The sequence below is a fragment of the Fukomys damarensis genome, unplaced genomic scaffold, assembly GCF_012274545.1.
Source record: "Fukomys damarensis isolate Sample0158 unplaced genomic scaffold, DMR_v1.0_HiC HiC_scaffold_2, whole genome shotgun sequence".
Classification (NCBI taxonomy): Eukaryota; Metazoa; Chordata; class Mammalia; order Rodentia; family Bathyergidae; genus Fukomys; species Fukomys damarensis.
In genome coordinates this window covers 26385509-26399164 of record NW_022900914.1, presented here as the reverse complement: position 1 = coordinate 26399164, position 13656 = coordinate 26385509, and the positions used below count along the sequence as shown (strand labels likewise).

Below are 13656 nucleotides of genomic sequence, written 5' to 3'. Positions count from 1 at the left end.
TGTCATTGTCTTTGCCATTCCTTATACCTGGAATCCTAATTCAGGTCTCAACTGAACTAGACCATGAAGAGTACCCTTTTATCAATTGCTATTTAGACCTAAATAAATACTGTAGTTTCAGACCAGAAACTAACTCATCATATTAGCTAGTTCCTGATATGTCTAACCTGAAAAGATTTCATTTCACTTACAACTCTGGCTGGAGCTTGTACCTGTAAATAAGAAAACAAAGTAGAAAAATGTCTGCTTTTTCTTCTCTAGTTAGAATAAAGAGATTGAGGGCCGGGGATTTAGCTCAGTGATGCACCTGCCTCACAAGCACAAGGTTCTGAGTTTGATCCCTGGTACCAAAAGAAAGAAAGAAATTGACATCTTCTTGCAGAGCATAGTTTTTTTTTCCAAGGATTGGGAGAGTGTGGGAATTAGAAAAGTCTAAATATGGAGACTGTGCCCTCCCTTAGAGACCTATATTGGCTAGAGATCCAAAACTTTTGTTTTGGGATGGAACTGTGTGCTGTTTTTTTACTGTTGTGTTAAGTCTTCAGGCTTTATCCCAGAGTTTTGTCTGTTTCAGGTATCATATTTATTCATACTTCTGTTTCATTCACAAATCATTTGAGATACAATGAGATATCCTGAGTATAAGTTCCTTGTTTTTGAAGAATCTGTGGTAATGGTCACTTACTAAAGTTCAACCTAGTAATTTACTCCTTGTCACATACCCCGTAGTTTATTTTTCACAGATTTAGGATTACAGAAATTACAGCATTTTTAAAAGATGAGTACAATGGCACACAACTGTAATCCCAGGTTCTTGGGAGGATTGTAAGTTCAAGGCCAGATGGGAAACATAGTAAGACTGTCTCAGAAAGGTCTTGGTGGGGGAGGTGGGGGAGGTTTGGTAGGAGAGCCACCCCCACCCCCAGATTCAACTCCTAGTACTGCAGTAAATGAATGATTAGGAATAATTGCTTATCATTATCAAATTTTCTGTCAGTGTTTATAGTTTTCCAATTATCTTTTATTTACTGTTTAGTCCTTTGTAGTGCTAGTTTTGTGAAATATAGTTAAAATCTCCTAGCAGTGCCAAATCGCTATAACATTTTTAAGAGCTTAGTCCAAATTTCAGAACTTAACTTGACAGATTACATGTGTTACCTATCTTGAGAACTAGCTGTCCTCTCTCTTCATTCTTTTCACCTCACTTTGAATAATCTTCTGTAGAAAGGGAGCATACTTTTTTTTTCATCATTATTTTTTGTAGTGCTGGAGGTCAGATTTAGGGCCTCTCTTCATCACCATCAGCCCATGGAAGTGTGGAAGTTTTAGACGAAATTGTTATGTCTCCTTTCTTCCCATATACATTTGTGCCTATGTTATTTCTATGAAAATATTGGGATGGTGGAGGCATTTCCTTTCCTGTTGCCCATTTATGCTGTTTATATTAGTATGACTTCTGTTGCTAGTAACACAGCTACTCAAAGTGGATACTATATAAAGGGGTTTTTAGTTGTTTGTTTGTTTGTTTTGTGTGGGGGTTTTTGTTTGTTTGTTTGTTTGTTTGAGACAGGGTCTCACTATGTAGTGGAGACTGACCTGAAACTCAACTATGTAGCCCAGACTGGTCTAGCGATCCTCCTGCCTCAGCCTCCTGAGTGCTGGGATTACAGGGGATTACAGGTGTGCGCCACCACGCCCGGCTTGTTTTTGTGTTTTTTGAGACAGGGTCTCACTATGTAGTTCAGACTGACCTGGAAGTTACTGTGTATCCCAGGCTGGTCTCCAACTCAGCGATCCTCCTGCCTCAACCTCTGGAGTGCTGGGATTACAGGCCTGAGCCATAAAGGTTTATTTTGACTCATGATTCTTGTCTAGGGTCAAGCATCTGGGTGTGGTGCTGGCCTTCTTATCGGCAGAACCTTAAAGTGGCCCTGGGCATCATATTGAAATAAACAAGGCACATGGATATGTCTCTTCCTCTTTCTTAAAAATTGCCTGTATTCAATCATGGGAACTCTCCTCTGGTAGTCCTCTCTAATCCTAATTGCCTCCGAAGGGTCCCACCTGTAAACACTCTTGATGGATTAAGTTTCCATTGCATTAGTTTTTTGTTGTTTTCATTTTTTGTTTTTTGTGGTGTTGGGGGATCAAACTCAGAGCCTTGTGCATGCTTGACAAGCACCATACCACTGAATTACAGACCTGGCCTGTTTTTGCTGGTACATTTATAGGGCAACCAATTTTCTTTAATCACTTAAGCCCTTTTTTTGTTTGTTTGTTTGTTTGTTGTTGTTTGTTTTTTGGTTTTTTGAGACAGGGTCTCACTATGCAGTTCAGACTGCCCGGGAACTCACTATGTAGTCTAGGCTGGTCTCAAACTCCCAGCGATCCTCCTGCCTCAGCCTCCCAAGTGCTGGGATTACAGGCATGGGCCACCACGCCCAGCTAAGCCTTTTATTGTAGATAGATGTGTGTGTGTGTCACACACACACACACACACACACATATATGTTCATTAGGTAATGGTATTTATTGAATAGCTGTTTCCCTGGTTTTATTTCTTGCCTTTGTACTCAGACTAGATCTATAATTGTGTTTTACTAAAACATTTAAACCTGTTTCTTTCCATATTTATCATTTGACATGTAGCATACATTTTTCATTCACTCTTGAAAATTTCTAATACGTAATTTTGAAGTGTGCATTAAAAAGTTTTGCAGGTGGTATTTCTTTTTGCAAAGTAGCCTTTATCTACAGGTTTAATTTCTGAATTTTACAGGGTTACTTTGAAAGTTGCAACATACACAGAAACAGGATAGCAGGCTTTGAAGTCAAAGCCTATGCTAACCCCACAGTGGTTCGATGTGAAATTCACCATGGGCAAACTGGAGGAATATATGTCCATGAAAAAGGAAGAGGACAGTTCATAGAGAATAAAATCTATGCAAACAACTTTGCAGGTGTATGGATTACCTCAAATAGTGACCCAACAATAAGGTATTTACACATTTATGGGTGGAAATTACTTTTTCACCTTGTTTCTTCGGTTTGATTTGGTTTTTTGAGACAGGATTTTACTATATAGTTCAAGCTGTCCTCTAATTCATTATGTAGCCTAGGCTGGCCCTTGAACTGTGGTGGAGGCTAAGGCAGGACGATTGCAAGTTTGAATCCAGCCTGGGCAACTTAGTGAGATCCTGTCTCAAAATAAAAAATAAGAAAGGGTTGGGAATACAGTAAAGTGTGAAGGCCGTGGGTACCACCAAAAAGCGGGGTGTGGGGGTCAGGGATTTAGCTCAGTGGTTCCACTGCCTGCCTTGCAAGTGCAAGGTCCCAAGTTCGATCCCCAGTTTATAAGATAAGGCGGCGGGGAGTCAAAATACTGACATTTAGGATTTGGGTTGTGGTTTTGGGGGGTTGTTGTTGTTTGTTTTTTGTTTTTTTGAGACAGAGTCTCACTATGCAGTTCAGGCTGGCCTTGAACTCTGTACCCTAGACTGACCTCAAACTCACAGCAAGTCCTCCTGCCTCAGCCTCCCAAGAGCTGGGACTACAGGCATGCACAACCACCATATCCAGCCCAAACTGTATTATTATAAATGACTAAAGTGAGCTGGGTTCCCATGGAACCTGAATGACTTTTTCCTCTTTTTTTTTTTCCTGAGTCAGCAGATAGAAAACTCAGCAAACTATCTCAAAGATGCTTAGATAAGCTAAGACTGTCAAAAAGTTGGAACTGCATGCAAGCTGTCACTTTCCCTAATAGTTCCTACCATCTCCTCTGGTCAGAGTAAACAGCAAGCAAACTTAGTATTTATTAGAGGCTTTGGCCAAGATGGTAGTATAGAACTGTTACTTTGGATTTTTGGGTTGGGTTGGGTTGGGTTGAGGGCAAAAGTTTTTTGTTTGTGAGACAGAGTTGCCATATAGTTCAGGTTGTCCTTGAACTCAGTGTTCCTCCTCCTGCCTCAGCCTCCAGAGTGCTGGGATTACAGGCATGCGCCACCATGTCCAGCAACTCTTACATTTTAATCATGAATATAGGATTGTGGGCCGGGAATTTAGTTCAGTGGTGCCACCGCCTGCCTCATAAGGGCAAGGTCCCAAGTTCGATCCCTAGTACCAAAAAAAAAAAGAATATAGGATTGTTTTTAATTGTCAATTTTTATTTACATCTTGATCAGCAAAAAATTGTTTTGAATATTTTAAGGGGAATTTTTAAAGAATGCTATATTGGGAGTAGGGATGTAGCTCAGTGGTAGAGCACTTACTACCATTTACAAGGTCCTGAATTCTACCTATAGCACTGCTGAAAAAAAAGAATGCTATTTTGTCCCAAACAATTGGTGACTTTTCAAAAGCCTTAGATATTATAGAAAAAACTACATGAGAATTTAGAAATCATGTAGTCATAGAGGTGCCTCATTTTGCAGATTAATAAACTGAGCCCATAGAAGTTAGTCACATGACTGAATGTTCTTACAGTTGTATAAAACAAGCTTCATTACATAGATGCTTCTTTTATTGTGTTGTTTCACCTAACTATAGGGGGAATTCTATATTTAATGGAAATCAAGGAGGAGTTTACATCTTTGGTGATGGACGAGGCCTTATTGAAGGAAATGACATTTATGGTAAGCATATTGTCTTGTTCCGAAAGATTAGCCTGTCTTCTTGGTGTGTATTAGCAAAATCGACCATTTTGAACCATCTAAGTGGGAGAACTGATGTAATTTCTTTGTATTTTTCAATAAAGATTATTCTATGTTATATATTCACTTAACAAAGTCTTTACCAGGCATTATACCAGATACCAGGGGGAAAGTTTAAATAATACCCTAGTCTTAAGTATACCTATCTACAGCTTCCTTATATACACTTAACAATTGTTTTTGTTGTAGTTTAATGCACTTTAACTAGAAAAGGAAAATACTCCTCGTTAAAGCTTTATAAACATTAATTCAGCATTTATTAGGTATGTCCGTGTTAAAAATCAGTATGCTAGGGCCGGGGACTTAGCTCAGTGGTACTGCACTCAGGACTTTGCACTTGTGAGGTCGGCTCAGTGCTGCTAAGCTAAATCCCGAGTCTGATTCCTGGTACCAAAAAAGAAAAAAAAAATGCTTCTAGGCTTTACATTCTGCTACCTTAACTGCTTGGTAAGGACAAGGCATTATTTTGAGAACCTTCTCTGAATTAAGTCATGATATTCACAATAATTCTATGAGGTATATAACATTCCCACTTGCTGGTCAATACACAGCCACAAAGAGGTTAAATACCTTACTCACAGTCACCTAGAAAATAAGTAGAATCTTGGGCTGGGGATTTAGCTCAGTGGTTCTGCTGCCTGCCTCATAAGCTCAAGGGCCTGAGTTTGATCCTCGGTGCCAAAAAAAAGAAAAGAAAACGGGTAGAATCCTGACCTTCAATACTGGGCAGCCCAGCTCGAGTCTCTTCTCTCGATCACTGTACTATATTGTCTACACCCCTTCCACATGTGTTTACACTCTAGTTCCCTTAGTTTTGCCTTGTAATTTTCATTAAAATTCTAGTGCAGAAATTTTTACTACTGCCTGATGTAAAATTCTTAATTCTTAACTGCGTCCCACTAGACTCTAGGATTTGACATTGTGACTTTTATTTTTAAATAGGCAATGCATTAGCAGGAATTCAGATTAGGACAAACAGTTGTCCAATAGTTCGACATAACAAAATTCATGATGGCCAGCATGGTGGGATTTATGTGGTAAGTTAATGAATGTAGTTATGTTAAATGCATGCATCAAAGCCCGGGCCAAACAAAAAGGGTTTTGAGGGATTACATCATTTTAGATGGGCCATATTCAACATCAGAAGAATGAATTTATAGCTGTCTTTAATATTTAGACAATAAATAATACTATTCTTCCTGCCAGTGTATGAATGACTTCTAATTTTATAGTATGTGTAGAATCGTATAAAATTTAATCAGCAGCTAACTAAATTTGGGAATAGGAGACATACATCTTTGGATGTCTTAGATTAACAAGGAATTGGCAGTCCACATTACATTTGTTATATTGGAATTTTGCCAGTGTTTTTGGAATTCTATTAAAAACATGAAATAATCTTGTTTTAGGGTCCGTATTAGTCCTGTATCATCTTCTGTCATCATGGTTATCTGAAACTTACCATTGATAAACATCAGAAAGTACAGTATAAAAAGACCCTTGGGTCATACTAGGTATAGCTGCCCTGTTGTTTTTGGGTTTTGGGGTTTTGGGGTTTTTTTTCTGATATCTTTGGTTGTTGTTGTTGTTTAATGCCATACTAGAAATTATAGGAATTTAACCCAGGTCCTTCCACTGAGCTACATTCCAACCCCCCTCCTATTTTATGAGGCAGAGGGTCTCACTATGTAGTTCAGGCTGACTTGAACTCACTATGAGACCCAGGCTGGCCTCACACTCATCATAACCCTCTAGCCTCAGCCTTCCCAGTGCTGGAATTACAGGCATGAGCCACCATCCCCAGCCCACACTGTTTTATTGATTTATTCATTCATTCATTCATTCTTTTTTGGTAGCGGGAATCAAACTCGGGACCTTGTGCTTGCAAGGCAGGTAGCCAGCAGCACCGCTGAGCTAAATCCCTGGCCCCTTTTATTTTTGAGATACAGTCTCACTAAGTTACCCAGGCTGAGTTCAAACTTGTGATTCTCCTGCCTCAGCCTCCCAAAGTGCTAGGATTGTGCCAGCATGCCTGGCTCTAGGTGAGACTTTTGATTTTACTCATGCTAGAGGAGGCTGTTATGGTTTGGATCTAGAAAATCCCCCAGAAGCCTTCTGTATTCAGAGGTAAAGCTTTTGGAAGGTGATTGGATTATGGGGGCACTATATTCATTTAGTGGACTAATTCTAACAGTTTAAAGTGCTGATAGGACATGGCACCGAGTCAGAAGAGGCAAGTCAGTGGAGTGTGACCTGGAAGAGCATATTTTCCTCCCTTGCTCCACCCTTCAAGCTCTACTTTCAGGCTGCCACAGGATGTTCAGCAATCTTCTTGTCCAGGCCTCTCCACCAAGCCCTTTCTGTTTTGGAGCCAGCTGACTACAGACTGAAACCTCTAAAAACAGAGCAACAGTATAAAAATTTGAGAAGTTTAAATTCAAGTAGACACTACATAAAAAGAATGTTGTTGGGGACAGAAGTGTAGCTCAGTGATAGAGCACATAAATGTGTGAGACCAAAGTTCAATCTCCAGTACCCCAAAAAATATTACTTCGTTATTTGACTAAAAAAAAAAATCAAATTGTTGTAATTACTATTTTTAAATTGAATGTACTATAAACTTCCTTATAGAAGTTATATACTGTAACCACTGAAACTTTTATTTAGCATGAAAAAGGACAAGGTGTAATAGAAGAGAATGAAGTGTATAGTAATACTCTGGCTGGAGTTTGGGTGACAACTGGCAGCACTCCAGTACTGAGAAGAAACCGAATACACAGTGGCAAGCAGGTAGGATTAGCTGGAACTCTTGGATGGGAAATACTTCTTTGTAAACACTTACCACTTAAGAAAAATATTTTTTTTAATTTTAGGTTGGTGTTTATTTTTATGACAATGGACATGGAGTGCTAGAGGACAATGATATCTATAATCATATGTATTCAGGAGTTCAAATAAGGTAATTATTTTGACATTTGGCTATCTTTTGTAGGTAACTTGGGTATATGTGGCTCATGTATAAGGAATTTCCTAATTGTTTAAAGCCTGTTATTTATCTACCCTGACATACATACATTCATTCTTTTGTACTGGACTTAAGTTGTCAGAATGTAGCTTTTCTTCCTCTAGGTGAGGGCAGGAGCCAGTAACATATGCCCTAAAAAGTCATTTCCACTATTCCTCTGACTCATGTGAGTCACATCAGCTGCCATGTATTTTGCTCTATGCCTGATATGCCACTGGCACTTAGTTTTTACACTACTTATGTAAAACTGATTACCTTTCATACTTTAAGTTTTTGGAACCCTAATAATCTTAATCATACGATTTAACCCTACATTTTATGTGTGAGGGGAGACTACATAGCAAAATAATAGGTCAATCTAACTACCTTGGTTTAGCTTACATACTTGGGAGGCTCTCTAGTGATAATGTAAATCTGCAGCAACATATCAGAAGGTGTTATTTCTATATACAAATTAAGTAATTAAATTCAGCTATTGTCTTTGCTGATAGACTTTTCAGAACATCTTCAAGAGCTCCATTATATTAACTCCTACTATGATTAAAATGTAGATTTTTCTGGCTACTTCATGTAACGTGGAATATAGGAGAAGCAATTTAAATGGAATTTTCTGTCTTATCCATAGGACTGGAAGCAACCCCAAAATCAGACGTAACAAAATTTGGGGAGGACAGAATGGTGGAATTCTTGTTTATAATTCTGGTATGTTTTATCATCTGTGTTTAATATTTGGAGACAAGTAGCACATGCCTGTAATCCCAGCATTTTGTGAGGTTGAGGCAGGAGGATCACAAATTCATTCAGTCCTGCCTGGGCAATTTAGTGAGACCCTGTCTCAAAAATTTTAAAAGGCCGAGAAGTGTAGCTCAGGGCAAAGGCCTTGGGATTAGTCTCCAGGACTGCAAAAAATATTAAGCAAAAATTTTAAAAAGGGCTGGGGATATAGCTCAGCATGAAGGCCCCTGGGTTCAGTGTTCATTACTGCAATTAGAAATATACCTTTAAATAACACTTGAAATTTTTTGCATTTATAGGCCTAGGCTGTATAGAAGACAATGAAATATTTGACAATGCAATGGCTGGAGTCTGGATTAAGACAGATAGTAATCCTACACTAAGAAGAAATAAAATTCACGATGGAAGAGATGGTGGCATCTGTATATTTAATGGGGGTCGAGGTATTGTTGTTAATTTTGCATTAGTGAAAAACCCAGTTTTTCATTATTCTTCCATATCTTTAATGATTAATGATATTGTCAACTAATATATTATAAATGAAACAAATCTCAGTCTTCTCAAATCTTGAGATGGTTTAAATTAGTGCCTAGAGTTAAAGAAGACAAATGTTTACAGTACTTTTCCTTGACTCTGCCAGTTGTCAGTAAAGCTTTTTTTAAAGTAGCAGAATTTTACATCCTGACTCTCAACTTTCTATTGTGAAGTGATACAATGAACTTTAAAGTTACAGAACTAAGTATGAGGAAATTAATATGTAAACTGGTATGTCTGTGGGAAATAGGTATTGCCTTTTTTTTTAACTGTTCTATATTTGTTAGAGAATGGAATTAACAAAGCCAAATTGTTCCTGACTTGATATCCATAAAGGTCAACTGACTCTGCATTGAGGCAGAAGTTCCAACGTTAGTTGCTTGCAAATACATGCTGTTCAGAGATTGGAGGAGAACACAGAATGCATTTGAATGCAAATCTATGACTATTCCCAAAATAATGTAACTCCAAATTGTACGTTATGTTATGTGGAAGGATAGCCAAACATACCAAGACTTAGTACAAAATTCACTGCTTCAGCCAAGCAGTAAGGCTGAGACTCAAGGAGTTCAGACCTCAATATAATGTGATAGAGAAATGTCTCTGTGACAGATAGGAGTCTATACAAAATACAGAAAGGTTGGTTTTAATTGCAAGGTTTGAGAAAAGGTTTTTCTAGTAAAATCGCTCTAGAGCTGTCTTGAAAAATGAATAGGTATTCACTGGGTAAGGGGTGGGGAGGCCATTCCACCTGTAATTATTTCATTTGCTCTGTAAATCCTGATTGAACACTCTGTACCAACCACTGTGATAGAAATTGGTAAATAAAACAGTACTACTTCCATAAAATTTAGTCTATGGAGTGGCACATTGTAAACAGTTTCAAAGAAACAAAGTGGTTTATTAAGATGAGACACTGAAAGTCGAGCTGGAGAAGAGACAAGGCTCAAATCACGTTTTCTACACACAGTAAGGAAATTATTTTCTCAGTAGTAGCTCTTGAGGTTATAGTAGAAGTATGCAAGATCAGAAGCTGAGTCTTGGAATTACTTAAGCCAGAAATAATGAGCTTGAACTAAAGTGATTGCATGAGAGAAAGGGAAGCATATTATTGATCTTAAAAATAGGTGGCTGTGGGGCATGGTAGCACACACCTGTAATCCCAGCACTCAGGAGGCTGAGGCCAGCCTGGGCTACAATAGTGAAGACCAGCTTGAACTACACAGTGAGACCCTGTCTCAGAAAGAAAAGGGGTGGGGATAGATGTTGGGACCGGTACTTTAGAGCCAGAATATATGTTTAGCATCAATTAAGACCATGATCAATCTCAGTATGGGAAGTGACAGTGAAATATGACACTCAAGGTTCTGATTAAAATAACTACTAGGTGGTACTTTTCACTTAAAGAATGAAAACATTAGGTCAGTTTTGCCAGGCATGGTGGAACACACCTGTAGTCTCAGCACTTGGGAGGTTGAGGCAGGACAATTGCTGAGAGTTCAAGGCCAGCGTGAACTAATAGCAAGACCCTGCTTGGAGGGAGTGAGGGATTCAGTTTTAAATAAATGACCATACTAAGCAGACAGACTTTAATTAGCAGCCTCATATATAATGCTTATAACCATGAAAATTTGTAAGACCATTTCAGAGAAATTTCCTTGTGGCATTCAGGGGGAAAGGATTTAGAGGTACAGTATTTCAATATGTGGAATAACAGACAGGTCACATGCTTACAAAAATAAGACTTGTCTCATCTACAGGGAGCAGAGTAATATCAGTATGTAATTATAATGCACTGTATAACTAGGTCTTATGGGCATAGTATTAGCTATTAGTGCTGTGCTCTTACATGTGTTCATTTAATCATAAGAACTCTTATGTAGCACATACATTATGCCCATTTTACAGTTAAGAACAGAGAAGGTAGTTAAGTAACCCGCTAAATCATATAGCTAGTAAGTGGTGGAGTATTTTCAAGGCCTGAAGATAGGATTTCTTGACCCATACTGTTACACTGCCAGAAAAATGAGTGCTACCAAAACTTTCCCAGAAGACGACAGATACATGTGGGACATTCCACAAAGAAGTTATGTTGGGGGAAAGCAGCAAGTTGCCGGGGATTTAGCTAAGTGGTTCTGCCACCTGCCTCACAAGCACAAGGACCCAAGTTCTATCCCCAGTACCAAAAAACGTAACAAAAAAGATTTATAGCTGTAAAAACACCAAGTTGGGTTTTTTGTTTTTGGTACCGTGGATTGAACTCTGCTCCTTGAGCTTGCAAGGAGCAAGCTTATTTGTTAAACCATACTCAGAAAGTAGCTTTATAAATCAAGAAAAGTTGTAAGAAACTAGAAACTGGGTGTGATGAACACCCCTATAATCCCAGCATTCAACAAGCTAAGGCAGGAAAACCAGGAGTTTGAAGCAAGCCTGGGATACACAGCTTTGTCTTTTAAAAAAAGTTGTAAGAGCCAGGTGTGGTGGTGCACACCTGTAATCCCAGCACTGGGGAGGCTGAGGCAGGAGGACTGCTGTGAGACCAGCCTGGGCTACATAGTGAGTTCCAGGTCAGTCTCAACTATATAGAGAGGCCCTCTCTCAACCAAATAAGTTGTAAGAAAACTGGAAACCCTGCCGCACAGACTAGATTAAAGGAAATTAATCAGAGAATGATCATAGATACTAATAAAGGCCAGAAATAATAAGGGCTTGCTTTCAACTGAAATATAGGGCAAGAAATTTTTAGAAATCTTAATTTAAATTCACTGAGTTATGTATCAATATTCTAGGGATTAGGGAGTAGACATTTTTGCTATCATGAATTTGAGTTCACTGGTTAGAGTGCTCTTAACAGTCATTTTTGGTTAAGTTGTACCTTAATGCTTTTGAAATAAAATTTCAGGTGGAAAAATAGTTGTGAATTTACAATTTGGCTTAGGTAAATAAAACCTACCACCAAAAGAACTAGTAAAGCTGTATGCATTAGCCTTGATCTAAGAAAATGTTTTATTATAGGTCTTCTTGAAGAAAATGACATTTTCAGGAATGCACAAGCAGGTGTTCTCATCAGCACTAATAGCCATCCAGTCTTAAGGAAAAACAGAATATTTGATGGATTTGCTGCAGGTTTGTATGTGTGTGTGTATGTGGCATATTTATAATTCTGCAATACCTATATTTTGGTACATTATATTCTACTATAATAATGTGCAAATTGTGCTACCAAAGTAGCCAGATGCCTTTTAGTCACATATGACAGAATCTATTCAAAGTTCTAAATTCTTCCACTCTAGGCCGTTTGTAAAAAACAGTACTCTTATTGCTCAGTGTTCATAGTAGTCATCATGAAACAGTCACACTCAGTGCAGTCTTCTCCTCCTCATAGGAACACAGATAAACTCAAGGCCTCTGACCCAAAATCCCATTTTCAAAATACATAAGTTAACATTTTTACAAGTGAAGAAAACAGGTACCTAGCTCCTTTTCACTTCAAACTACCAGTTACCTAAACCTGCTTGTGGCACTATTCCCTTCAACTTGGTGTGCGAACTATCAGTGATGAAGTGTTAATGTTTCTGTCAGTGATACCAGTATTTGCATTTTATCCTTTACACATTAATAGGGTTAATGTACTTTTTATATACAAGAACCAGTGATGATGCACCTACTTGTTTGTAAATTTTACTTTAGGTATTGAAATTACAAATCATGCAACTGCAACATTAGAAGGCAATCAGATTTTTAACAACCGGTTTGGAGGCTTATTTTTAGCATCTGGTGTTAATGTGACAATGAAAGGTATGTTGGAGTATGTTCTGCCTATAAGTACATGAATATGCCATAAAAAAGATGATCAGAAGCCATTGTTTTAGTTGATTCCTTCTGCCACTCTTCAACTTAGCAACAATTTAAGGCAACTTAATTTATATTGGTATGTCTTACATAAGGCATTGGGTAACTTATCTGCTTAACCCTGTCAAATTTAGTGGGTCTTTTTTAAGTGTCATTTAGATTTTTACTTATGTCTTTCTATTACAGATAACAAAATAATGAACAATCAAGATGCCATAGAAAAGGCTGTTAGTAGAGGCCAGTGTTTATATAAAATATCAAGTTATACCAGCTATCCCATGCATGATTTCTACAGGTATTTTTCTCAATTATTTATGAGCCCAGAAAGGGGAAAATAGTAATTTTTTTTAAGTTGACAACTTATAACTGCGCAAATTTTATATTGACCGAAACACTGTAAATATGGAAATATCCCAGTATTGTAGAAAATGGTACTCTAAATATAGCTGTCACAGTCACTAAAGTTGTGACTCCCCTCTTCCCCAGATTCAGCCCAGAAAGACTTTAATTAACAACTTATAAAATCACGGTTTCCTCAGAAAGAAACATGAATTTCCCTTTCATCTGGGTGAAGCCAAAAGGTCAGATAATAGGGTAAAAATACAACTGACCGGGCAATAATACAAAGTTTTGCTTTTTAGATGTCACACTTGCAACACCACAGATCGAAATGCCATATGTGTGAACTGCATTAAGAAGTGCCATCAGGGACATGATGTAGAATTTATTAGACATGATAGGTATGTAGCACATTTACTGTTGCTATGTTACCAAGTTATTTTTCTCCTCACTTTTCCT

General features: G+C 38.1%; 1 protein-coding gene across 3 annotated transcripts in view; it reads left to right on the top strand.

The window, feature by feature from the left end:
• Nucleotides 1-13656, top strand: part of Fbxo11 (F-box protein 11) — a 77626-nt gene that overhangs the window by 62636 nt on the left and 1334 nt on the right. For 2 of the 3 annotated variants that reach the window (XM_010615795.3, XM_010615796.3), the window contains 11 exons: nt 2780-2997; nt 4549-4634; nt 5655-5749; nt 7380-7502; nt 7586-7671; nt 8363-8439; nt 8772-8915; nt 12022-12132; nt 12697-12804; nt 13045-13153; nt 13500-13598. In XM_010615795.3, coding sequence (XP_010614097.1) covers nt 2780-2997; nt 4549-4634; nt 5655-5749; nt 7380-7502; nt 7586-7671; nt 8363-8439; nt 8772-8915; nt 12022-12132; nt 12697-12804; nt 13045-13153; nt 13500-13598 — 1256 coding nt within the window. The remainder of the gene's footprint in view (nt 1-2779; nt 2998-4548; nt 4635-5654; nt 5750-7379; nt 7503-7585; nt 7672-8362; nt 8440-8771; nt 8916-12021; nt 12133-12696; nt 12805-13044; nt 13154-13499; nt 13599-13656) is intronic. The other variant, XM_010615797.3, reaches the window with a different exon arrangement.